General features: G+C 37.0%; 1 protein-coding gene across 5 annotated transcripts; it reads right to left on the bottom strand.

The window, feature by feature from the left end:
- Positions 1–519: 519 nt before the first annotated feature.
- Positions 520–27547, bottom strand: LOC103191218 (exportin-1). Of its 5 annotated transcripts, none has more exons than XM_042333080.1 (25): positions 27421–27547; positions 23674–23833; positions 21742–21843; positions 18509–18581; positions 15703–15764; positions 15566–15610; positions 15158–15339; positions 14999–15047; positions 14289–14408; positions 14076–14204; positions 12735–12893; positions 12414–12611; positions 11734–11872; positions 11187–11368; positions 10168–10324; positions 8708–8871; positions 7101–7235; positions 6057–6240; positions 5669–5775; positions 4246–4440; positions 3167–3335; positions 2932–3066; positions 2126–2285; positions 1942–2038; positions 520–1598 (listed from the first exon to the last, which is right to left on the bottom strand). In XM_042333080.1, the coding sequence occupies exons 2-25, from the start codon at positions 23797–23799 to the stop codon at positions 1452–1454; spliced, it is 3216 nt and encodes a 1071-aa protein (XP_042189014.1). In that variant the 5' UTR covers positions 23800–23833; positions 27421–27547; the 3' UTR covers positions 520–1451. The 5 variants fall into 5 exon arrangements, with proteins under 5 accessions (XP_042189014.1, XP_042189013.1, XP_042189012.1 ...); XM_042333079.1 differs by having other exon boundaries at positions 23674–23805; XM_042333078.1 differs by lacking the exon at positions 27421–27547 and adding an exon at positions 26799–26827.

Raw genomic sequence — 27547 nt, 5'->3', positions numbered from 1 at the left:
ACGAAATTGTAGCATTGGACTCAGCATGGACCTTTCATCTTGCTGGAAATGTCATCAGCCATCCCAAATAGATCTACTTATATAATAATCCTCAACAGTGGGCTTTCCTGGGATTGGGCTGATAAGCTGTTAGGCTGGTCCAAACAGCGGTCTTCACACCCAGAGAATGTGCCCAATTCTGCCAGGAATAATAATCCTTGCATTCAATATAGCCCCTTATCACATCTTCGAGACGTCTCAAAGCCCTTCACTTAACATACTATAAAGTGAATTTACTGTATATTTTGTGGGTGAAACAGTACTGTATAAAGAGCAGCCAAGCACCTGATGAAACGGATCCAGAGCTGCTCCAAGGATTTTAAAAGATTTTTTATAAATAGATTTTTAACACTTGCTAGGAAGAGTACTTTAAACATAAAATACTCTCCTGAATGAAGTTTCCAATTCAAACAATCCTCTAAAATTCTGAAGCAGCGTTAATGTGACTAAGTTAACAAGAAACCAGTCAAAAGAAACATCTTAAATGTAAACCAAATTTATTTTGCTCTTAAGTAGTGTTCTTAAAGCACTACAGCATGGTAAACAATGTAAATTAGTACAAGTCATCTCAAAAGCCATCAGTATTTTCATGAGCTGTTTATAAAGATGCAGCCTATGCTAACTCGATAAATATTTAACCACTTTCACTTAGAATCGATGAAGGCTCACAAATGAGCAACACTCCTCATTGAGGAAAACAAAAAGCTGTTGTCGGCAAAGCGACAGCACATACACAAAAAAATAGTAAAAAATAACCAAGTGTACTGTGTTCCCAAGTCATTCAAAATGCTTTACACTGGGATGATATGCACATGATCTTGCTGCAAACCTATCATCTGGCTAGTATTGCATTAATTCAGTCAAGCATTACCATTCTTCCAACTACCCATGGATACATTTGACAAAGCAGCACTTTAGACGTGCCTGACATGCTACCTGTTCAACAGATTCTTCACAGACCACTTTCCTTTCTAGGCTGCAATAAAGGCTATGCTACAACAAAGTAACACACACCTAATTTAAGAGATTGGTGATCAAGTTGATCAATTACCGAAAATAATTCCTATATTTTGTACACTTTGCAAGCAAAGTCCACTTTTTTTAGCTCCCCCTTCCAACCATAAAATTGGGCACAAGTGATCTTAAAAAAATTTAATTCATACAACTGCATGCAAATTTAAACAAAGATGACCAAACAAACTTTAATTTATAACAATGGAAAATGTTATTACACAAGAAACTTCCATACAAATTGCATACTAAGTAAAAAGAGCCACTGTCACTAGGTGACAAAGGATTTAATATACATATTGGCATTATTTTTGGTCAACACACACCAATGTGCAATTATCTTCTGCAAAGCAGCATAGATTGCTGCTCAGCAGAAAGAACATAGCACAGTTTGTTTTTTCTCAATCACACATCTCCTCAGGAATTTCATGTGGGTTAAGAATACCAGGAACAGACATCTGAAGTTTATGCTTTTCCTCTTGGGCTTGACGTAGAGCAGCCTCCCTTTCTTCCAAGAACAAATCAGCACTGTCTTCACCAGCAAACTCCTGCAGAACACAAATAATAAAGGGCATGATGCACTTTAAGTTTGCCAATACTTACAATTAAATGGGATAAGAGCACTTTCCTGCTTCATAAGCCATCATTTCAAGATCCTCTTGCTCCCCAGTGACTTGCACTCATGATAACAATACAGTAGAGCCAGTTATCTGCACCAACTAGAACCCATCCCACTGTATTTTATAAAATCAGTAAATGGGTCACCATACAAAATTCTATTTGGCTAGTTCTAACCAATCTTCTATTGAGACAGTGACAAGTATCACAGCCTTTTCTCAATTTCCTTTTGTCTTTATGAATTGTTTAATTTGTTTCTCCAGTTGTCTTTACCTTGATTTGTACAAGAAAATCTCTCAGATGTTCTTTGAATGCTGCAATGTCCTGATTGAGACTGAAAAGTCCTGTTACAAATAACTTGACTTGTGCCCTGAAAATAGAAAAAGTTTGTCATAAAGTGAAGAGCAATTGATATAGATAAAACCCAGCACTGTATTTTACATAAATATGAACTCACTCTTGTAGATGTGGAAATGCAGACTTCAACAGATTCGCCACATAATCTTGAATAAACACCTGATTAGTCATCGGATTTGTTGGGTTCAGAGGTACTGTTATTTTTCCTTCCTCAACCAAGTTAAACATGTATGCAAGTATTGATGCATGCATTGTCAACCCTACAAAAGAGAATAAAGAATATTTCCAAACAAATTATCATATAAATTTCTCTAGATGCAGGATTGAAGGTACTGCCATTACAAAGTCTAGCACATGAATTATAGCAAGTTCTGTAAAATGCAAATTAGAGGTACTTTGCAGGGCTCAAAAACTATTCCTGGAATAGATGGAACTCAATAATGCTCCGAGGGCCTTACAGCCAAGTTTGGATACTACAGAAGTTGGGGGAGCTATATAGAATACTGTAATTTTGATAGGACCAAAATTACTCAATATTTATGCTCTGAAATATATGAAAAGCAGTAAATGACTTTTTCAAAATATTGCTCCCACCTCCAACAAGAATGATTAAAAGGTACACATTACAAACAATTATACAACATTCTACTTTTAACTATTTGAGGTTCCTTACCAAGTTTAATTTTACCTCAGTTGTTCCATAGAAGATGTATTGCATTTAAAATTATTCAGCAATTTCCTGACCAATATGAACTTAGCACAATTTTACAACCTACAAATCCTTCACTGCACAGAAGACAGACAAATCACCCTGAAGGGCATTTCTTTGCTTTGATACATTCTGAAGACTTATTTGCATAAAGAACAAATCAAAAGGTTGTTTTGTTGCTTGTGTTCAGTTCTTACCAGCAGTGTGGGATGTATCTGTGACTACAGAAAATATATGCTGTAGAACATCACAAAAATATGTTTGGTAGAAACTCTGGGCAGCCGCTTCTTCCTGAGCAACATTTTGGAGAAGCGTGTAAAGTATCTGCAGACCTGTTGTAAAAACAGTTTTTAGAAAGTTGCAGAAAAATTAAAATAAAATCAATTTTAATTTTTTTAGTTGAATTTACAAGGTACAAAATCATGAACGAACCTGTATCAGCAACATTTCTCATGGTGTGCTTAAAAGCCCAGATTATAGAATCTAAAACCAATTTGAATTGTGCTGGAGGAATTGCTAGAAAAGCAGGAAAGCAGTGAGAATTTACAGCTTGTAAAAGTAGGAAGAAATTTGTTCTGTGTTCAGGATATTCCTCGAAGTCCTGAAATTGAAAGAAAAAACAAGTAAAGGTTTCAACATTAATGGAGTGTTAAAATTAATAGAGTATGATTGCCACACTAAACTCCTTTTAGGGCTTAGCTAGACTGCCAAATGGGAAAGATCAAAAGGCACCCATTCACGTGCAACTCTTACTATTTTATAGCAAATTTAAAATGACAATGATGGAAGCTGGGGAGCAATTTTGCCTTGCCCATCTGTTCAGCTAGAGGTAATGCACAGCTAAAGGAGAGTAGTGATTTCATATCCATTTCACAAAAAACTGAAGATATTAACAACTATTGAAATGTGTACTCATTTCCCATGACAGTACAAAAGTTGAATGGCCATCCTTGACCCAGACGGCTTCCTCCATGCCTACATAAATACTTTATTACTGGCTATTAGGATATCTTCCCTCTACAGTTTATGACTTGATTTCCACTTGGCAATAATCCATTAGTGAGATGCAAAGTCAAGATGTGAGGGATAATGGAAGCGAACTCAATGCAATTGCTCTTTGGCATGGTATGATAGTTTGGTGGAGCTCCAATGCTCTATTTGGAGTGCAAATTACCGCATAATAGGAAGCTTGACAAGCATCTAAACAGTCTGTCAAACTTAATATTCTGAACTATAGAATTACTGTAAAGTGTAGCTATTGTATTTGTAGGCAAATCTGTATTTACGTGTACCAGTTTACACCAAAGTAATCTGCCCAGGTTAACTGGAGATTAGACATTACAGCTAAAATCAGCTCCAAGTTTCTTTCCCTTCATTAATATGGAATCTGTTCTTCATGCACTCACTGACCTGGATAGCCCAGACATTCTTAGTAATTCATTAACATTTCTCACATCCCTAGTGAAGAGTAAACTATAGAACAAAATCATCCAATAGTCATAGAATCTCACCTTGTTGATCATATTTAAAGTGCATTCGAAGACGGCATCAAATATCTGAGGGATTTCAGATGTGATGTGTCCACCCAGTTTATTCACAATAGTTGCCATGGTGCTGAGCACTTCTGGTTCTCTAGCAGCTGGTACATTCCTCTGGTAGTCAATAAGCACTGCATCAAGCAATGGAGGAACAAAGTTTTCCCCTACCTATAAAACAACCGAAATTGTATGAAGTTATTTTTCTATTCAAATATGTTAGTTGGTATAACAATATGATTTTTTAAAACCATAATTAGAATATTCATGCTTACATGGGGTGAGAAAGGAGAAAGATAAAGAAATTCATTCTACTATTCTTTGGGGCCCTCACCTGTGCCATGCAGCATTCTTCCATTAAGAGGTACGGCAAGTGCTCAGACCTGCCTCTCGTCAATGCTGCTCTTTAAATCACTTGCTAGTTGGTATATGAGAAATGTAGCTCGACCTGGTCACTAATTTTGCCCTCCCTCCCTCTGGGAAACATCTTGCCTTCACTTAATCCTTCCACCTCTGCCAACCAAGATTGGGAAGTGATCAATTGATGAAATCTATTTCCTGAGCTTTTTAAATCATGTTAAGATGTCCTACTAAACAAAAATAAGCAGGTTTAGGTTTACCATTTCACCATAGTTTTTAAAAAATAGGAAAAGTGAAAATGGAGCCTACTAGTAACAAAACTGGTTACTAGTAACCAGTAACAAAACTAGTTACATCACAAGATACAGGGTCAATTTCGAAAAAGCACTTTTAATGAAAGGGTTTGATTTAGATTCAAATCAAAGTAATAACTACTAAGTTGCACTACCGTCACCAAGTAGATGGCACAGTGCTGAAACCAACATAACACCTCAACATAGACCTGAATCCAACATAGACCTGACTGCACATTGAAATGTGCAATACCTCTACCCCATTTGGGATACCTGAAAACATTGTTCTGTTTATTTTATCTATCCTGATAATAAACTTGTATACTTCTAATAACCTTGTTTATTTACTTATTAAAAAAAATCTGGAGTCTATTCAATTGTTCCTCATAGCTCACCCCTCTTAAATAGTGAAATAGCCTGATCGTTTCCTCCATAGTACTTTTAAGGCCTGAGCAATCCCTTATGCTGCAACCAAAGCGGAACCTAGTATTCCAGGTGTAAACAGTCCAAACCAGTGGTGCCCAAGCTGTGGCCACGGACCAGCAGTGGCCTGCGGGCATTCAAAAAACACAGGATGGGACCCAGCACAGAACCCCCATATCCAAATCATTATCCTCCCCAATACTGTAATACATCAAAATGAAGACCATCTAGTACATCTTAATACAGTGGAAACAAAAACATTCAGTAGGTTTATAAGGAATAAATGTCTTTTGACCACGTGTCACTATAGTTCACTCACTCACCATTTGTGGATCATTGGACCTGCTCACCCAACCAGAAATTAGCTTCAGAGTTTCCCTCTTAACAGTCCGCATACTTCTGATCAGAGGCTGCTTTGTAACCATATCACCTGCGATAACATCTGGTGTCAATAACATTTCTAAGCAAACATGACTGTTTTGCTAAAGACTGCAATTTTCAAGTGGACACATTTCCTGCCACTGTACGTTAAATGTACAATGTGTACAAAAATAAGTTTAGTTCAATTTAAACAATTAACGTTCTATTAATTACAAGCACAGCAGTTTCACAAGAAAGTCGCATTTTCTATTATCTTATGCATATTGCAGTAGCAATTTATTTTATAGCAATATCATATATATAATAAACATATCCACAAAATAAACTAACCATTTGTCTGAATTGCTGCTGAAATATTTTCACTGAGGCACTTATATACATTCAACATATCGAGATAGATTCGTCCAAGTTGAATAACAAATGGGTGACCAACTGCTTTGCAGGCTCGAACATTTGTTTTCAAGATACTGCCAAGCTGTTTTACTGTTTCAGCATCCTTAAGAATGTCCACATTCTTTTTGTAGAGGGGAAGAAAGGTGAGAGAAAACAAAAATCATTCCCTCATCAAGGTTCTTTTTTTTTAGAAATCATAATTTTGAAAAACGTCTCAAAACAGATACCAACCGTGGGTAACAAGTGTTAAGACGCTCTTGTAAAAAAAACACGTAAATTACCCGGTTAGTTATGGAATAAATATACTTCAGAAATACATCAGAGCTGTTCAGTTAGACGCTAAAAGTTGCCATAACACGATTCAAAAAGAAATGGGAGTTTTTCCAGGATCCAGACAATTTATTCTCTAGATAAATAGACCATTAACTTCATGCCTATTTCTGGGACTTGCTTCTTGCCAGGCTTCAATGTCTCCCTGAGGCAGAACTGATCTATTTCAAGATCCTCACTCTTGCTTTAAAATCTCTTCACACCCTGGCACCTCCCTATCTCTCCAAACCTCTTGCTAATCTACCTCCCTATCTCTCCCACTCTTCTAATCTACCATCAAGTGGATTGGGTCTTCTGCATGTCCCTCATCTCCTCTGCTCCACAATTGGCTGCCACCATGCCCTAACCTTTGCAACTATTTGCCTCAAAACCTTGCTCCCTCTTTGCCGATTTTCAAATCACACCTGAAGGCTTTCCTCTTCAATCTTGCCTTTGCTGACCTGCCTCCCTTTTGGGCTCAGCGTCAGTCCACGCTGTTGTTAAGCGCTCTAAGACGCTACCTGGGTGAAAGTTATTATATAAATGCAAGTTGTTGTACACAAATTGGCTGCTGTATTGTCAATAAATACAAAGGCACTTCCCTTGAGCGTTTGAAGCCCTTTGAGACGCTTCAACATTTTAAAAGTATAAAAGATAAATCAAGTCACTTACTTTAGTTGCCTGTTGAATTATACTGTCCCAGACCTGGTTTGGTAGCATCATATATTTTTCTATTAGATGTTCCTGTACTGTTTGGTCAGTTTGAGCACCTATCATGTAACCAACTGCTTCATAAAACGTGTGAACCTATCGACAAATTTTTAAAAAATTACTGATGGGTGAAGTTGTAGAAAACGACAAGAAAATAAAATTGCTTCACCACTGCAACACAACCTTCAAACCTGCTCACATCACTCAAGATATAGATTATCGACCTTGTATGCTCTTCATTTTTTAAATACGCGATCCCTTGATAACTGGAGATATCACCCACCTAGCCAGCGTCTTATTTTAATTAAACGTTACTCATTCAGCATGGGTTTGTTCTGACCCCAACACTTGCTTCTTGCACACTCAGTTCACATTGAGAGGTGTGCAGGACGTGGAGGCTGCAACTCATTCTATGCATGAAGACAGTTAAGCATTGAATGAATATCCTAGCTACAAGGACAAATTGAAAAGAATGAATATAACCTATTCTTGTTGGAGGCAAGCACTTTGGGATGTCCTCCGGACGTGAAAAGAGCTTATAGGTGCAAATTGTAAATCAAAGTTGGTAAAGAAGCCAGTGTGACCTGCAAACTGTTCAATCAAGATATCAAATGAAATAAACTTGGATGACAACCAGAGCAAGACCTTGCTAATCCCCTGTGCTGAAGCTGATGCAGCAAACAAGTGAAATCCCCAAATCAGGAATTTTAGACAAACTTGTGTTTAGAAAAAAAGTGGAATTTCAAGGATTATTCTTTCCCAATGCTTTTAAGGAAACACGATAGCAAAGGGAAATTTTTCCAATGGTTTGACATACAGTAGAGTTTGAAGCTGGTCAATTCTTACTTTCAGATCTCAAACTTTCAAGCAAGACAATCAAGAACAGAACCAAAAAGGGAGCACTGCTTACTCAAAGACAACCATATTCCAGCCTGTCTCGATTGCAGATGTCAGTAACTGCTCAAATCATTACATGCAGGCTTTAAATGACTTTCTTGCCCCTTTTCCTTTGGAGAATATTCCAAAGGAATATTACATTTGATGAGTACTAGATGTGCCTGAAGACCTCACCCATCATGCCAAATGGAATATCAGCACTCTTAAATCCAATCTTCCAGGATCTGTAATACCTCAAGGCAGAGTAATGGATGCAATGCCCTGACAAGATGAATTTGGCCTTCTTGTAGCTGGATAGATATTTATTTTTGACAATGCCTGGATCCTCTAATAAACCGTGCTATTATATACAACTTGAGGTTGCAATCCTGGGATTTTGGGAGAGCCATTATCATATGGGATGTCAGGATTGCAACCACCATACACGACCAGTAGGAAACCAAACATAACAAAATCACCTGAACATTTCAAACCTAATCTCGGGGGGAAAACAAACTTGATACTAGTTGGTTGTTCTCTCCTTAGATGACATTATGGGGAAAGTCCCATAAATGGCATTCCGTATCGCAATGTTATTGCATCCTAAATGGATATCATGACCAGATGAAATACGTTTACTGATGCCATGATCCACCAGTGTCTACAAATACCCACAATGACTGGGATCCTACCTGCTGTGGTTGAAGATCACAAATGATGGTATTGATATTATTCAAGATCTCATCAATGAATGGCATTACTTCTCCAACTTGAACCTGAACAAAGTGCCTACGACATTTCTGGGCAATCTTAATAAACGTATCACAAGCCATATCTTGAACACCATCATGAGTTTCTGTTAAACATAAAATATATTAGATTTGTGAGCTCATTTGTAATAAATAATGCTGAAAAATAAACTTTATGCTAGGACATGTAACTGAGCTTTAAAGTTTCATAATTTTAACATTGTTGCTTCAGTGAAGACTAGAAGTATTGGGCATTCATTGAATAAAGATTTTTAAATGGGTGTAGAAGATGCACACCTTAAAAAATCAGCACCATCAACAGAAGGTTCTACATTTTATAGTCAGCCTTTCACAATTATACATTTAAATGAAACATTAAAATCATTGTCAAATCTGAATTGACAGCTTTGCAAAATTCCTATATTTCTCATCCATTTACATCTACCAACATCACTATTTTCCCTGCTGGGAGAATTGGAAGATTGAAACCATTTTTCTTATTGGAAAGTGCAAAACAGTTGCTAGCCTGGCTCAGCTGGGAGCACTCTTGCCTACAAGTCAGAAGTTTGTGGGTTCAAACTACAGGTCAGAATTCGCAGATTTACACTTCAATGCAGTGCGGGGGGTCCACTGCAATAAGCTCACATTTAGTAAAAACATGGGTTCATACAAGTTCTCTCTTTCCCTCCCCCGCCCTACCAATTGCAACATCATCAGCACCTTGCCACTTCCAAAGATTGGCGAGATTTTACTAGTTCCATGTGAAGCACCAGGAAGTAAAAATATCCAGTGATAATGTCATGCCAAACCCATATTATACTCCAAATAAAAAAATCAAAATGCGCCTGCGCCATAAGCAAGTTTGTGGAAAGGGGTAAAGTTAATCAATAAGTGCTCAAAGCACTGTTTCTCGAGTAACAATGTTACACGACCCAAGGACTACAACTATTTTACCTTGTAGAAAACAAAATTTGCAAAACTTTCTTCACTTCAACAGTAGAACACATTTTTATTTTGGAAGAGGATTGCATAAAGTTTTTTTTTAAGGAAATAGAGATTTCACTCAGCATATTGCAAAGGATTATTTTAGAGGTTTGAAGACTATTCTGGCTCTTGATGAATGAAGGTTTAATTTTGGATCGCTTAACTCCTTGATTGAGAAACGTTCTTTAAACATGTCGGTTCTTTCGTTTCACACAGTGAACAGTGTCAAGCATCGAGACGTCCTCTCAACTTGAAAAACACTTTTTAAATAATTGTTATCAGCTGGATTTTTTAAAAAAATCAGTTGGGTTCTGGATATCCAGATTTGAAGAATTCTGCCTACTAGCAAACTCTAAACAGAGAAAATAACTTGAAAAATTGAAATACATTAGTTAAGATTCAAATCTAGCTCTACGTACCATGCATAAATTCAAATAATTTGTTAACCACAGTCTTTAAAAATTTCCAATGGGCTCTCAAGAAACGAGGATACTGCCCCACGATATACATGATATTTGAAGCAATAATGGCTTTGTTGTCTTTGCCTCTCTTCTGTTCACAAAGTCCCAATAAATCCTGTGGAATAAAAACACACAATAGATCATATTAAAAAACTTAGGACGAAAAATTGTTTCAACTTCTTCTGCTGAGACAAATTTTGGAGAAAAATCTGTGACAACCATATAGGGAATAAAAGCTTTCCATATGGTTGAACGCTTGCAATAAATTCCCACAAGCTGAACGTTCAAAATAAAATACTTATATTTTACTTGCAGTTAAGTATACTGTGGGCTATATAGATTTTGTGGGTCAGCTGTGAGGTGGCAGCAATTGTTGGTAATACTGACTCTACATAACCCTTTAGAAATCTTAGTGGAAGTCATAAGACTATAACCACAGCTGATGACCATAACTAGACAGCTGTTGCATTTTTAAACATACCAGTGGCTCACAGGAAAGTAGACCTCATGATGCAAAAGGAATTCCACTCTGAATGTTACACAAAAATAGTACACATGCCATTTTGTTGCATAGATTTACTGCAGGCATTATTGCACTGCAAATGAAATGCAGGCACAATTGTAAGTATACAAGATGCTTCAATAATGATAAACAAAATTACTAGATTCCAATACTGGGTAGTGGGAGAGGTTAACCAGCTAACCACATTGTGAGCACTGCTTGACAAACATTTCATTGTTTGGTTCAGCTTGCAGGATTAACACGAGGCAACTGGGAAGAATTCCTTCCCTCAGTGACTGGTCTGCCTCTCCAAGTCCTGCTGATCAGCCTGGCTAGCTGGTCTGTCATCAAAAGTGCCTTGGGAGTTCTGCAGATCTTCCTAGATTACTGAGGCTGTCATAAAGTGTCAACATGAATCAGATATTCCTCATCTCTGAAACACATGAACTTTCATCACACCTACTGGTCCACTTACTTTTATTACCGTGACCAAAAATCGCTTCTCATCCTCCTCATGCATAGCTCCACTGATTGAACCAATAGCCCAGCAGAGGGTGTTAAGATTCTTCCATGACCACTCAGTACCATTCACCTGGTTGTGAAGTTTTTCGGTCATAATGCGTTCTGTATCTGCGTAGTCCAAATGTGTAAGATACACTACAAAAAAAAGTCCACAAGTTTTTAAAACCTTAACCACTTTACTAAAGGTCAAAAGTTTCTACAAGTGGAAAGCCAAATTGGGAGAAACTTTAACGGTTTGATTGTACTGTACACAATTTAAAAATGAAGATGAGTAAGATATGCCAATTGTCTTTTAAGCAATTAGTCCTTGCCAGGAGAGCACAGGTCTAAAACATTTAATCTCAGCTACTAAAAATTATGAAAATAGTCAATGAAACAAGTTACAAGATCATTTTGCACTGTTGAGCATTTATTGGGCCACAGGCAAGCTCTTAATTATCTTCACATTTGATCAAATTCTCCAGACCGTTTATTATTAACAAGAGGGAAAAGAAAATTACCAAGAGTTTCTCTCATATTTTTGTACAAGTTAATAGAATCTGTATCCTTCATGAATTCTCTCACAACTTCTCCTTGGTCATTTTCAACCACCAGTACTTCTTCTGGTTTAGCCATACGACTGACCATTAGAAGGCGAACCTGTGTGGAAAGAAACATCCTTCTATGAACTTATGGTAACTGCAGTCAGTGTAGTATCCTAGTAACAGGAAGATTTGTTCTCAGAATAGCCATAGGAAAAAGGAACAATGAACCTGCGTGAAGATCTAATCTTTTATTACACCCCAATGTTTTTGACCTCAGCGCTTCATATCAAGTCTGAAATACAATTAATACCTCTCAAGGCTTGAGACTCATAGTAGATTTACCACAATTATCTATACACTACAATTTTTTTTATAATACAGTAAAAGGAAAACATTCACTGTATATAGAGAAGGTTGCTGTTGCAAAAGGTGCATTTCAGAACCTGACTTTAGAAGATCATTAAATAATGGGCAGGGTAACAGCACAAATCTCTCGAGGGGACACAAATCTTAACTGCTGTTTTTCTCTCCCTCCACCCCCCATTAAGATCAAATGCCTACTTGTACAATGAACATACAACATTTAATACTTCAACTACCGCTTTAAACAAAATGAAAGAACAGTTAGCACTAGCCAAGTTATTCTTAACGGTCACCTTAGACAATACTGGCAAATAAAGTTGTCTTCTCGGAGGAACATCAAAATGTTGACTTCCAGAAAGCACAGGAGACGCAGGTGTTGAGAATGGACTTTCCCTGTAAAGTTCTGAAGCCAAATGGTTCCAATATTCCAGGCAAATTTTGAATACCTCAGTTTCCTCCACTTCAGAAACTAGTAGCATATAATGAAGAGCCTATGGAAGATGGATATAATTTCCTAATCTCAGTTACTTTTTAACAGCATAAGGATGCGTGCAATACACTGTACATAGAGTTAAGTGTTAATGTTTGTCAGTATTAATATTCAACCTCCTTACCTCCATGAGAGTTTCTCTAAGATTCAACCGTTTTTCAATCAGTTGCCCATGTTCTTTCAAGAATGTACAAAGAAATAAACTCAAGTTCTGGATAAAATTCTGTTCATCATCCTTTCCATTAGCGTAAGCCACCCGAATATTGGTGTTCAGAGGAAGCATCTAACAATAAATTTTGAAAAGATTATGGGTAAGACTCCTCAGGTTATGAATTACCTTGTTACACATATATACTTTTTGTTATTAAACTGCAACACATGTATGCTCTATAACAGTATTATAAAGATATGCACATAAAGGAAACTATACATAAAACTATTTATGGAAGCATTGAACATTAGAATGGATTTATTTATACATATAATAGATATTTACCAAAGCCAGTAAACTTTTACACAAAGTTGGTATGGAGTAGACAATGACTGCAGAAGCAGCATTTCCTCCGTAGGCTTAGATATTACTGGCCATACTTACATGGCACCCATTCTATAAGTAAACTTGCATTATAGCGGAGTCCAAGCTTACAGCCCATAGGGAAAGATTAAGCTCCTGATATGTTATGTGAGAGGCACTAAGTTTTTAATTATTTCACAACTGAACAACAGAAATTCCTATTTAGAACTACTCAGCTTTCCTAAACTCTAAACAGAAACAATTATTCAGATCACTTAAAATGAATTGAGCATTTTCTCCGATAAATTCAAATTAACCTATTCTGTGTTTGCTACCATTCTTTACAACATAAAAGTAAATTTTTCAAGCGCATAGACATTGATCACCTCTTAAAATGGACATCAAAATGTTATCACACTTGCTGAAATAATAATTTTACATAATAATCCTTGCATTTGATATAGTGCCTTATCAGATATTTTAGACATCTCAAAGCACTTCACAGAATATACTGTAAAGTGAATTGACTTATGTTTTGTGGGCGAAACACAGCAGACAATTGCGCACAGCAGTGTCGCACAAACAGTCATGGATTGAGTGACCAAATTATTATCTTTTTTTTTTGAAGGTATTACCCACGAAAAAACAATCGACCAAACGACTAACAACCGGGTTCCTATTTACTACTTGGTAAACAGATGCACGTGGAGTAAGGAAACATGCCCAACATTTCGCCCTGCCGGAAATCGAACCCAGGTTCTCTCGCTTGCAAGGCAAGTGCTCTAACCACTATGCTACAGGACTCCATATATTTATTATGCTCATTGAGACACTGGCAATTGATCAATTATTTCAATCAATTTGTTTTAAAAATGTCTACAAGACATTTGTTTGCATATTATTTGAATTCACAAAAGGTTGTTGAAATTGGTAAAGGAGTAGTTAAAATACCTGTTTCAGTTGCATCATGGTTAGTGTGAAGAGAGTAACAAACTGTTCTTCATACTGACTGACACTGACACCAGCTATCTCCGTCAGGCACTTCAATGTCACATTTCTGAACATGGGGACATTCAGAAACTGAGAAAAGAAAAGTTACATAAATGATGCTGGTTGTTTCTCATTTAAGAATCTGTGAAGATCTCAAAACACACGAAAACATACCTTATAGATCAGTGTGCTTATTAGTTTAGTCTCAAAGATATACCCAAGAGGAATCCAGTTTAGGAATCTCAGTAATGTTTCCAAGGTTGCATGAACAAGAGGTGCATTTTGAGAGTTTTCCTGCAAAAAAAAAGTGCAAATATATTTGGATAAATGGGAGGGGTGGGCAAGGAAGAAAAACAAAGCAGAAAGTCTAGGGAAAATCCCTCTCTTTGCCCCATCATAAAATAAGATCAATATATTTTCTCCAAATATATAAAAATCTGGTCAGTGCTTGAAACTTGCAGCCAATCTGATCCAAGGAAAATAATACCCACAAATATGCAAACTGCAGCACCCTTTTTCAGACTTAAATTGCTCAGGATCAAAAGCTTTCACTTGAAACTCAATATTTTAATTATGGTACAATAAAGTATATTTTCTGGTAAAGTTGAGAAGGAAGTACTTCAAAACTTCTTTTTGAAACCAATTTTTCTCCTCCCTCCTAAAGCCTTCTAACTCCCTTTTCTTCAACTGGGGCACCGTTCCATGGCTGCTATCTAATTTCTCGTCTAAACGATCCAAATTTATGTGAGCAAATGTTAAATATGCGGGGGGGGGTGAAATTTGGGAGTGAGTACTTCAAACAGAATGTACTCGCCTAGACATTTTTTTTTCCACTTCAAAAGTAATAATCAGGGGTTTAAAGAAATTGTACACTTCATACATACCATTACAAACTGGCACAACTGGAATATCTGTGAGAACTCATTGCACATGCTGTAAAGAAAGATAGTTATTCAATAAAATGATCATAATACATTCCATCTCTCAAACAATTTTTTAAAAACTTTTAAAACAATTTAAAATCATAAATCCATAAATTATACCTGTCCTTCAGATGTTTTGCTTTGACTTGGGTCATCTGCCCACTGGAGAAGTCAAAGACCTCCTCACTCAGCAACTTTAAAATAATCATGTTGTTCTGACACAAGCTCTCACTGGTTCTGCTTGCACCTACAATGTCGCTGATGAACGTTGGCCAGTGTTTTGGCCATTCCTGTTTGAGTATCTGTGCAACCACAAAACAGTCAAATACGTTTCATACAATTACAGGCCTGGAAGAGGTTTAATATAGTTGAGAGTTCATTAGTCATCTTGGTAAGCACAAAATTCAATATATGAAATAGAGAATACTTCTTTCATTTCATTTGGTTGAATCTTGGACAGGAATTAATTTAGAAATGTGTACAAGAATGGTCAGTTTTAACCTACTTAAAAGTATTCTTGGAACTTACCTGGACCAAAATCATGTTGAGTTTTCCAATGTAAACCTTCTCCTTCTAAAATGAAAATAAATAGCTCAGTAAATGATTCTTAGAGGCTGAATTTGAAAACTTGTGCAGCTGTGATATAATCCAACAGGAAAACATACCTCAATGTTGACGGGATCAGATGAAGTCTTAATAATCAATCCAACAACATATTTTTTAATTCCTATTGGAGCAAAATAAAAATGGTCACTATGGCAACATAAATGTTTCATTAATATAGGGTTCCTTTCCATTTAGCTTTCTAGATCACTGTATCACTATTTGATAAATATACTCACTGCAACACTTTTTAAGGAGGCATACAAAAAGGTGTAGCGTAACCTATCAATTCTCAATTTGTGAGTCAGCTATTCACATAATGTAATGGTGTTGTAGTTTACAGAAAAACTAGCAAACATTTACATTCTAAATGCTAAACATTAGCTAGGTAAATGATCTTAACAAGGTAAAGGTTGCAAGAAAATACATTTCCAAAGGTGCTACCTGTAATACTTGCATTTGATGGGCACCGGAGAGCCAATTATTGACACTAATTGTGACTGATCCCAATGTAGATAAGAAAACCGAGCAGATAATCGGTCGTCATACAAAACAAAAAGGCTACACAGCTAACCAAATAATTCTAACTGGATTTATAATGTCACTGTACTACCACACTTTGCCAGCCTCTATATGTAATATAGAAATACAACATTCCTTCTGATTCTCTTGGACTGTCTCTTCCTCCCACCCACCAAAACCTCGCTCTCACTCTACAAGTCTTTGATCCTAGTCCACTGCTAAATAAAACACTTACCTTTGTACTGCCAGCTCAGTCATGCTGCGTAGCTAAATTGCTATGTCCTGTTATTGTCAAGAGTGGTGACCGTTATTCTAGCAATCCACCCTAACAGCATCCCAGCGTTGGCCAATGAATTGTGTTTAGTGTATTTGGATGAGTAATGAATATTGGAGTTTAACCATAGGCGGTATCAGAGCCAAGTTTAATTCTGTTCAACACAATCAGGAGTGAAGACCTCATGTGATCAGTTGCTTAGAAATAGTCACTGCACTTGACAATAATTCATGAAGCACTTCTGGACATTTGGCATGATCGCACACTATAAAACTTCACTGTATTCCATCTGCAAAGGTGGAAAGGTGAGGCAACTCTATTCAGAATGCTGACAAAAGTCCATTTAGTTTAACCAAATTTATTCCCCAAATTATCTTAGTGCTGCTTATCAATATGAATATTAAGATGAGTACTGACAACAGTGGCTAGTTTTAAAATGTGTACATGATATTGGTACACAAGAGAATAAATCACATTTTCAAATTCTATGAGAAAATAATCATCAGTGGAAGAGTTTGCTTACAATATATAGCGCTTATCAAATTATACAATATTGAATCAAAAAGATCACATGAGTATAGAAAGGCAGATTTGAGAGATGCATGATCAGCAAAGTCGACATTGACAGTTATCACCATCTGCTACTGGCTAAGATCATACTGAAGCTGCAGAAACGATCAGACCGCAGCTGCAGAGATGAACACACTGAAGATGCAGAAACACGAGAGAAACATGGAGAAAGACAAAGTATTCTTATGATGCAAGGAAGCTGATGAATAGCATTTTAAGAACCAAATTCCAAGCGGAATTAGGAAAGAGTTTTAAAGGTACGAACAGATATTGAAGTTCCTTTAGAACAGCTTTGATGATGCAGGCAGAATAGTTCATAACTTGGAATTAAAGAAGGTAAAAAGAAATGTGGCTTGCTGTATATTACCATAGGCCCAAAATCGCAACAGCAAGATCATTTTGTCTCAAATAAGATTGCACAAAATCCTAGTAAATTCTTCAATTCAGTCTTAATTGGTTAAATTTGGAAAATCAGCTTTTGAAGAAAATCAGCTTTTGAATTAAGACATAAGACAATTTTCTACAATTCTGCACAATTTTAGGTAAAATAGAGTTACCAGCTAAAATGGCATGGAACTTCAGTCCTCTGGTCTAGCACTAAACTAAAGTTTAATTTAAATTCACCTGAACACATGCTACAGATGAAAGAAAATGAAAAAAATGTTAATTCTGTCAAAGCAAAGATGATCTTTGGGATCAGCGAGAAGATAACAGAAATCTGCAGTAAAAGTTCAGTCTTACTGAAGGATAAAGAGAGTTGAGCTATTACATCAGAGGAACAACACACCCAAGAAGGGTCATACAGTGAACTCCTGATAACTTGTTACTCCAAGGGAAAAGAGCTGTGACAGATTATCCAGAGTAGCGAGTTTTATATATATTATATATATAGATATAAAAATATAAGGGATTGTAGCAAGTTAAGCCAGTCATCAGTTTACTGTAGTTGGAAAGTTAAGTAAATAGAAATATATTTTGATCCCCACTGCAATGGAAAGGCCATAAAAGTCATTTGAATAGGAAAACTTAAGTCGATGTATAAACAAGTCTGAAAGTGTAATGAACAAAACAAGTAATGAAATGTCATTACTATGACATTCCAGCATCAACAATAATAAAAGGTTATCAAGAACCTCTCCAAAGATAACAAATATAGTGTCAGGCCAGTGTGTGGAATTATTAACTAGTTGGAAACAATAGGAAGATACAGCTGCATTTCTGTCGTCCATTCGTTTCCACATTGGAAAGGATTAAATTAAAAGAGCATATAGCAAGCAACCTTGGGAAGGAATGACTAAACAGATTTGGACATTGCTGTCAACATAATACCATTAACAGAAGCCACTGAAGTGGAAAACTATAAGAAAGTTAACATTGGACAAATCAGTTACATGAGCTGAAGAACTCAGCTAACAACTTACACCACTATGAATCTGAAGTGGGGGGGAGGCGGGGTAAAACTTTCAAATACAATAAACTGAGTAAATCAGAATAGAAGTTACCTTCACATTGATTTCTTGGGAGAATCTTCCATCTGGTTTTTATTACATTTTCCAATATTTGTAATGCATAGTACTGTAATTAGAATGACGACAAGATATGTTAGGTAGCATGTCCATTAAGAGCATATTAAGTTCACATTTCAGAAGTTATCAATATTCATACAAAAATACCTGCCTGCTACTTCATTTTCATTTCCACATAAACTTTAATGCATTATAACAGGCAACATCTAGAAAATTACATTACTTCTACCTGAGAATTATTAAAATTTCATGCAATTTTTATGTTCGCTTATACAAAGCAATGCATTTTATCAAAACACAAACTGTCAAGCAGTCCTGCTGTTTATCAGGGCTCACACCAGTGAGTAATGTCAACTCGTACAATGGTAATGAAGTCCTGCAGTCCCTGTATTTTCCAGCAATTGGTAACTATGTCTTTTTATCAGCTGGTGTTGCTCGTCAGGAACAGCAAGACAACCCACAGGTTCACTCAAGAGTTCAGATTCCAATTTCCCCAGTTATCATTACTAATTTAGGATCCATCAATGCTTACAGCTTTAAAGTTAGTTAACTTAACTAACACCAACTCAACTATTTCAACCATAGGGATCAAGTGATTAGCAAAGAACTATGGAGTAGAAAGAGCAAAAACATCAAGCGCTAAACAGTACAGTGATTAAAAGCAATAGATTTTGATTCTTTAGATTCCGCTTTCATAAAAAAAACTTGAGAATCTATGAGCATTCTGTCAGATTTGTAAATACAACTAGCAATAATGCTAACGGGAGTAATAATTCTTCAATTTTTCTAAAACATTAACTGCCTGCGGATTCAAAATCTTCTTTAGAACTGGTTCTGTAGATTTTTATTTCATGCACTGGTGCTAACTTGCACTAATAAAGCTGTAAATCAGGGTATTTTTTCCATTGCAATTAACCTTCTTACCTAAAACCCTCATTTAAAAAAACTTGGAAGGCTTTCCTTTCACCATGTCATTAAATGTGCTTCTGTTGTCCCTTTCTTGATTCATTTAATTTTACCGTTTGCTACTAATTTCTATCTTTAATATCTTACTCTTTCTACCAGCTTTTGCCATCCACTTTCAAAAAGGGAAGCACACAATTTCATTAGTTGCAAAACTGATTTAAGGTCCAGGTTTACAGCTAATGAAAAACTAAAGGATGGAAGATTGGCTACATCATAGACATAACTAGCTCAATGCAACACAATTTTCGCATCTAAATAAAGTAGGAGCCATGAATGAGCACATTTTCAGAAGCTCGAGAGAACTCCAACATGCTAAACTACAGAACAGCCTGACCATTCTCAAACGAGTCCCCAATCTGGGGAACTATCTGGGAAAGCTCGCTAAATCCGAACATTCCCCACAGAGGCATAGACAGAAGTCATCTGACCGACAGTTGGGAATTGTGGCAGGAAAGGGAAACTTCAGTCGGCATCAATTTGGAAGAAATAAAATTCTGTGTAGTATATTTGAAGTGTGTGGGTAGTATATTTTGAAAGTGGATGGCAAAAGCTGGTAGAAAGCATAAGATATTAAAGATAGAAATAAGTAGCAAACAGTAAAATTAAAACTAAGAGCACATGAAAGGGACAATAGAAGCACATTTAATGACATGTGTGTAAAAAAAACTGGCTAAATGTAAACTCAATGTTTTGTGCATGCAATATTGCATTTTTAGTCCAATAGTTTTTTTAAAAAACAAATTAGTGTCTGCTAAACTTATCGAACAAGGCAAGTTTAAGTGACTGAATTAATTTGTGTTAGAAACATAGTAGCTTTCTCTTTTTCAGGTCAGAAGCAGAAACAATTACTGTCATAAAGTTCCTTAACTTCAAAGATTATCTATCGCTACAGGAGTAACAGAAAGAATAGGTAAAAGTAAAGAACAAAAAGCCAGAAATAAGACTACTGATCCCTACAGTAGAAATAATTCATATATCTCTATATACATACACAAATATATATAATTTTGTTATTTTCTCAAAGCCTGGTTACCATACCTCTTATCCCCTCCCCTTAAAACAAAACCATTGATGAACAGAATTCAGTTAAAGGGAATCAAAAGGGTAGACCTTGTGGAGGCCTGCCGTCAAAGCCTAGCTGTGTCAGTTGCACAGGAAGACACCCCTTTTCTTCCTATTACAAGCAATCAACATAATGGAACATTATGATTAATGTCAAGTAGCATTAACAGTTCTAATAAAAAAAGAAAATGATTGCATAAAACTGAGTAAAGCCAAATGTCAGTGCATAAAATTTAGCACCAAATGATTGTAAATTTAGGTATTCAAGAGATTCTTTACCTTCAGTTTTCTCTCTGTTCCTCTAATCATCTCATTTGTCACAAGATACAATTTTGTGAGTTTTACAAATACTGTTGACAAATCAGCTTAAAAATTAGTAATAACTGTCAGTAACAGAGCAATGCAACAGTTAAGCAAACAAGGCAAACACCCTTTCTTAGATTAGGTTAGAACGTTGAGAAAATCCCACAAGAACAGTATTCAACCTTTTAAACACCGTCTATAACTGTGTTCAAAAGATGACAATGGTACTACATAAATCAGACCTACTGTATCAAAATTTAGTAAATTTTGCCAAACTGATGGAATATAATAATAGGTATGTAAAAATCTAATTCCTACTTTTTTGTACAAGATCTCTAGCAAAAAAAATTATAGAAGTGAACCATCAGTATTTACAAACAAAATGTTTTTACAAACAAAAACATTGACACTGAGGACGATAAACAAATCTCCCAAAAAACATACTGTAAACACTATTTGTGGTGGTTCTTCCCAAAGGTAGAATACTGTAGTGAAAAAGCCAATCCAAAAATGTAATTAAAACTTCACTTCGTACAAGACTGCTTATTCACAACTGTCCAACATTTCTGAATCCCCCAAAAATTCATACACCACCACAATTTTACCATCTCTTTAAATAAGTTTTCTGCCTATACCAGAACTGATCATCAGCTGGCAAAATAAATTCCACTGAGATGTTGCTAATAGCAACAAAGTTAAAAAAAATTGTTTTAGTATATCAGCTCATACTAATGAAAGCGCTGTATTGCCATACAAATTCCTACAGAACCTCAGTGCCAAAATAGTTTGGGTTTGTGAGGTTGATAACTGATTTTCCTAAAGTTTATGGAATTCAAGATTCATATTATTAAGACTCTTAAAATGAAAGATACACTTACTTTGGTGTTCATATTTTGTGAAAACTCCAGTATAGTGTCAACTCGGGTCCATGCATCAGGATGTTCCTTTAAATGAGTTAGGACCTCCTGTGCCATCCTTTGCTAACAGGAAACAAAGAGCTTCTAATCATTTGATTTTTTTAAAATAATATTTAAGACTACTATAAAATAATCAACACAGCAAAACGTCAAAGCATTACAGAAAGATTTTTTTTAATAAAGGCAGCACACGAATGTCTGGTGAATCTTTAACCAGTTGCTCTCCATTATGTCCACAGAAATTAATGTTAAGCAAATTTGTTTTCCTTGACCCTTCACATAGGTTATTTTATTTTTTAAAAGAACTATTCGACAACCAGAGACTTGATATACCAGTTCTAACAGGCAATAATAATCTCAATGTTTTTTCATTAACGGCACTTTCAGAAACATGGATCTTAAAACCTTAACCTTAAAAATATTTTATTTTAAATCCACTTTAAATTGAATAAAGATTTCTTAAAACACCTTACTCACAACAAGAACTACAAGAAGCATCCCTGCTGAAATCAGCTTTCTTCAGAGAAGTGAATCAACAACATAAGTTTCCAAATGGGCTCCAATGTATTAATTGCAAATTGGGGCTGACATTAATTCAGCAATAGTCATGCTTGTGAGCTCAAATCACGATAGACTCAGCTCCACAAACAACATGACTTCAGGAGATGTTCTATTCACCAAGTAAAAACCTAGATGGTGCAATTGTAAATTGGACTATTCTTCCATGATCCCTTGAAAGCTGTTAAGTAGTCAAAAAACTACAAGATATATTTTTTAAATGTTATAAAACAAGCAATAAGCTATCCAATATTTTACAAATAACACCAGAAACATACTCAACGCATTCTAGAATGATACTATTTCACATCACTTCTTCAGCTGTCCATACAAGTCCATTACCTGAACTTTGTCCGATCTCATGAGCAGAAACACCTTTCAACCTTGTTTGCATCTAAACCCATTCTGCCAGGATGAATAAGAGATGCAACTTTCTTTTCTCAGATTACCGAGTTGATAATATAACACAAACAATTTCAAATTAACTCTGATTTTTCAATATCACTCTATGCTCTTATGGATTTCAAGCCTACTTAAAAGCAACTTTTTTTTACCTACAATTTGCTACTGTACAGAAAAAACTATCCTGCACTGGACAATATTTAGATAGGAGATAAGGAAGGAATAAGACAGATCTTCATTGATGAATTTTCAGATCCCATTATGTTTTGTAATGAATCAATCATTCTGGGTAACTAGTTGTCGAACAGTTTCAGAAAGACAAAGTTTGCATTGCTATGAAGTTTTTTTTTAAATAACCTTGATGCCTAAATCACCTATTTTTAAAATATTGCTTTTCAGCTAATGAATTACAAGCCTTCTCATTTCGCTTATCACAATTTTAAAAGTATTCTTGAAATACACAAAAAAAACTAGAACTAAACGTTGCTTTGGGCCTCTCTTTCTCCAAATTTTACCACTCCTTTCCTCAAGGCTACGGGAACATGCAAAGCTATAACTGAATGGGCAGCACCAACAAACCTACAGGACCTCGATAAAATGGCTGATTTTTGCACACAAGACCAGAATGAAATATCAGCAGACTATAGGATAAGTTCGATGGTAGTCTTGTCCTCACCCAACATAAACACTTTTACCAGGAGTGAACAATCACTTGCAGAAACGTCAGTCGATTTTCCTTCCCTGCTCATGCTTTGGGATACTGAAGTACATTAGAACACACCCACAATTACCCTAAAGTGTTTCCGAAAAGGCTGATGTATACAAATACATTATGTACATTGCATAATATATGCAAATGTGTTGTTAGTGAATTTAGGATTAGAATCAGGAAATAGTTTCAACTCTTTATAATTGCATGAAACTAATTCTTACCTGTGCACCTTCTCCATGGTACAAACAATTCACCACATTGTCTAAAAGATTTATATCCAACTTCTGAGTGAAATCCAGCAGCTGGCGAGCTGCATGGTCTGCTAACATTGTCATTATGGCTGGCATAGATTACTGCAAGAAAAAAAACTTGCTGTAATTCCTAAACAAATTAAAATAAATTACAAAATATTAGAAAATATACCACAGTAGTAATCAACAAAAATCATTATACAGTCTAACCACCCTCTATAAATGAATAACAGCATTCAATTCGGTAGAGGTGATTACATTGGCTAGTTAGCAAATTTGAAACTGCTGTCAAATCCAGGCCAATTGCCTGGGTCAATGAGCCTAATACCAAATATCTAGACAGTAACCATTAATCAGTTGGCAAAGGTAAAACACAATTTTTCTCATAGCTTTCGAGTAATTAAATATCTCATAGAAACAAAGACAAACGGGAACTATGTTCAAATCATACATTGTCTAGGAACTACAACTCCTAAACAGAAGGATGGGAATCAAGAATACTCATCTAAACCACAGTCATTTCTGAATACCAGATTCTTGATTAAAAGTGAAAAGTATGTACAAAAATATACCATTGCACTGACATAACTGATCTCACCAATATTGGTAACTACAATTGGCTTCCTTCACTCCATGTTAGGAAGACCTGCTATCCAGTGGCTCTGACTGGAAGAGTGTGAGAGGACATTGAATTTAGACAGGATTGCTCAACTGCAACCTTTGCCCATTCCCTAGTTGAATTTATTAATAATGGGCATTTTGGACTGGATATCAAGACTGGCACATATGCAACTATATTGCACAAGAATATCTTCAGGAAGAATATTTGGGGAGGAGGGAAAAAGCAAGTAGACTGACCTTCAAGATAAACAATTATTGGGCAGGTTTAACACATTGAAAATTATTCAAACCATCAATCAAAATTTTGCCCACAAAATATAGTCCCTTCACTCTAAAGTATATTCCGTGAAGCACTTTGAGACGTCTCAACATAATCAGGCATTATATCAAATGCAGGGATTATTATATAATCAAATCTATAACATAAAGTATGATCACCAATGATATTTAGCTTATTTATGTTACCTCCACAATCATTAGAGCTCCCCATTACTTTAGCTCTGAACTCTATGCAGCTTATTGGTATTGCAACTAAAACTGAAGATTTCTAAATAAGTTGTGTTGTGAACCACTGGAAATATTAATTGGGAAAATCCCAGCCAGGTAATACCTTGAGGCTTTCGGGTATGAAAAAAAAATCTTTGAATCAAGAGCACGGACGAGAACTTTAGATAAGATCCGAGGCACGAATCTGGTGACAGATTGCGTCGCCAATTCCAGTGTCGTTTTCAAAAATCCAGACCACTGACGGTTTTCCGCGTAAACCGCAGTCCCGGTCGCACCACATTTCTTGAGACAATTTCCCCCCCCACCACTGCCAATCCCACCACTGCCAATCCCACCACTGCCAATCCCACCACCGCCATCACATTTGCTGGTTTCCCAATTCCCAAAAGGCCACCTGAGTGGAGCTGCACTTGTGACGCTTTAGGGGCTCTCACAGGAGTCCCGAACTCTCTCTTTCTTTCTCTCTCTCTCTCTCTCTCCCCTCTTGGAAACATCCCCAAATCAGCTCATAAAGGGCAAACAGACCAGGCGCTGAAACAACAGAGAGCTGAATAAAACCAACGATAACTTCCACAATAACCTCGAAGGTTTTTTTTTTAAATCTACGCTTCTCGGTCACGAACTCTGCGGGTACGGGCGGGAAAGAGGAAGGGCAGAACCGCCACTTTCATTGTGGTCCTCTCGCTTTCAAACCTGTTTCACGACGTAAACCGGGGAGGGGAGCCCTGTGGGCTCGTCACCGTCCACCACGCCAGCAACACCCCCCCTCCCTCCCGCCCTCCCGCCCCGCCGCCCGCCCGCCGCGGCCCGCAATCATCACGTGAGCCAGGCAGACACTGCGGACAAGTCTCGGCCGTTATTTCTGGAATGTTCCACAGCAACATTTTCAACACAACTCGGCAGAAAGCAGCGCGCCGCCGAGCCTCGAGCGGTTTAAAACGAGTCGGGCTTTTTTTTCCCCCCCCCCCCCCAAAAAAAAAGTATAAAGTATAATGCATATATGAAGAAAAAAATATATATATATGTGTGTGTGTGTGTGTGTATATACCCACACACTAAAACAAAAGCCTTTCGAGGGAAGGGGCGGTAGAGAGAGAGAGAGAGAGAGAGGGGGAGAAAAGAGTGGGAACAAAAGTTGTTTAACTTCCCCGCTGCCCAGCGATCAGCCAGCCGCCTTCTGCCCTTAAGTAAACACGCCGCCGTCTTTAAGGTGGCGCCTTCAGCGCCCTTTACAGTGTGGTGAGTGAGCTGTTCACGTTAGGGCAAGTCAGGCCAGGCCCACCCCCCCCCAACCCACACCCACACCACCACCACCACAAGGTCTCAGGCCTCGGCGGAGCAACAGCAACAATCACGTTAAACACAGTGACTTTACCAACAACTGACCTAAACAACACGGTTAGTTTCCAGTCCTCCCTCTTCCCTCCACTACCCCCCCCCACCCCAACCACCAATAACTACCCAAGAGAGGCACCGGTGAAGCTAACGAACGACTTTACTACACTACAGCACAACACTCGAGGCAAAGGCTTTTTTTAAAAAAAATATATATATTATATTATTTTTTAGAGAAAAAAAAGGAGACGCAATTCTCACTCGGCACAAGCAAGCACAGCTCGGGGTTTTTTTTCACAAAACGAGAGACTAAAGAAAGTGCAATACACAAGACAGAAAGAGAGGGGGATTTTTTTTTGGGGGGGGGGGGGAGGGAGGGAGGAGGAGGAGGGGGGTGGGGAAGAGAAATCAAATGGCGGGAATTTAAAAAAAACACAAGCACACACGCTCAACATCGCCTCCGGGTTTTTTTTTTCTTTTAAAACATAAAAAGTCCCGAGTTGAAAAATTGCAAGAGGAAGAAGGACAGGAATACTGTCACACATTAGCACTATTAAAGACAGGTAATACACCAAAGCAAAGAGCCAACAGAGTACTTGCGCTACATCGACCCACAATTTTGGAACACTCACTCCTCTCTCTCTCCCTCTCTCTCCTCGGGATTTTTTTTTGTTGTTCTTGGTTTTCTTTTCTTTTTTTCCTCTCTCTCTCTCTCCTCTTTCTCTCTCTCTCTCTCTCTCACACTTTCTCTCTCCACTCCCTCTCGATTTCGGTTCGTTTTCTCTTTGGGTTTTTTTTTTGGTGGGGGGGGGGGGAGGGGGTGGAAAAAAAAAAGAACCGCGCCGGTTATTAATTTTCTTTTGAAAAAAAAGAGAGAGAAAAAAAATCGAGAAGAGATTTTTTTTTGAAAAAAAAAGGAAACCCAATTTTCTTCACTCCTTCCTTTGGGGTTTTTTTTTGGGTATTGTTATTATTATTATAATAATAATAATAATAGCGATAAAGAAAATCAAATAAAAAAAACACACACACACACAACAAAAAAAAACACACACACGCCGCAGGGGAAAAAAAAAGTGTGGCCCGGTTGACTTTTTCCCCCCCCACCCACCCCCCCTCTCTCTCACTCACTCACTCACTCACTCAACGATTTGTCGTTCTTTTTTCGAAACGGACACCTTCACATATTATTATTAAAATACACGTAAATGATTTTTTTTCTCTTTTATCGCTTCCGATTCATTTTTTCCGCACCGTTTTCGTAGCAGGGCCGTGTTCTACTAGCAACCCCGAAAGCGTCTCCGGCAAAACTCGTAACCGGTTTTAACCGGTTCAGACTGGGAGATTCCATCTCGGTTTAGTTCTCTGCCGATAGGGCGTG

Source organism: Callorhinchus milii, unplaced genomic scaffold (assembly GCF_018977255.1).
Source record: "Callorhinchus milii isolate IMCB2004 unplaced genomic scaffold, IMCB_Cmil_1.0 Scaffold3, whole genome shotgun sequence".
Classification (NCBI taxonomy): domain Eukaryota; kingdom Metazoa; phylum Chordata; class Chondrichthyes; order Chimaeriformes; family Callorhinchidae; genus Callorhinchus; species Callorhinchus milii.
The sequence above is the reverse complement of the archived record's forward strand: the minus strand, read 5'-3'. Positions and strand labels throughout refer to the sequence as shown.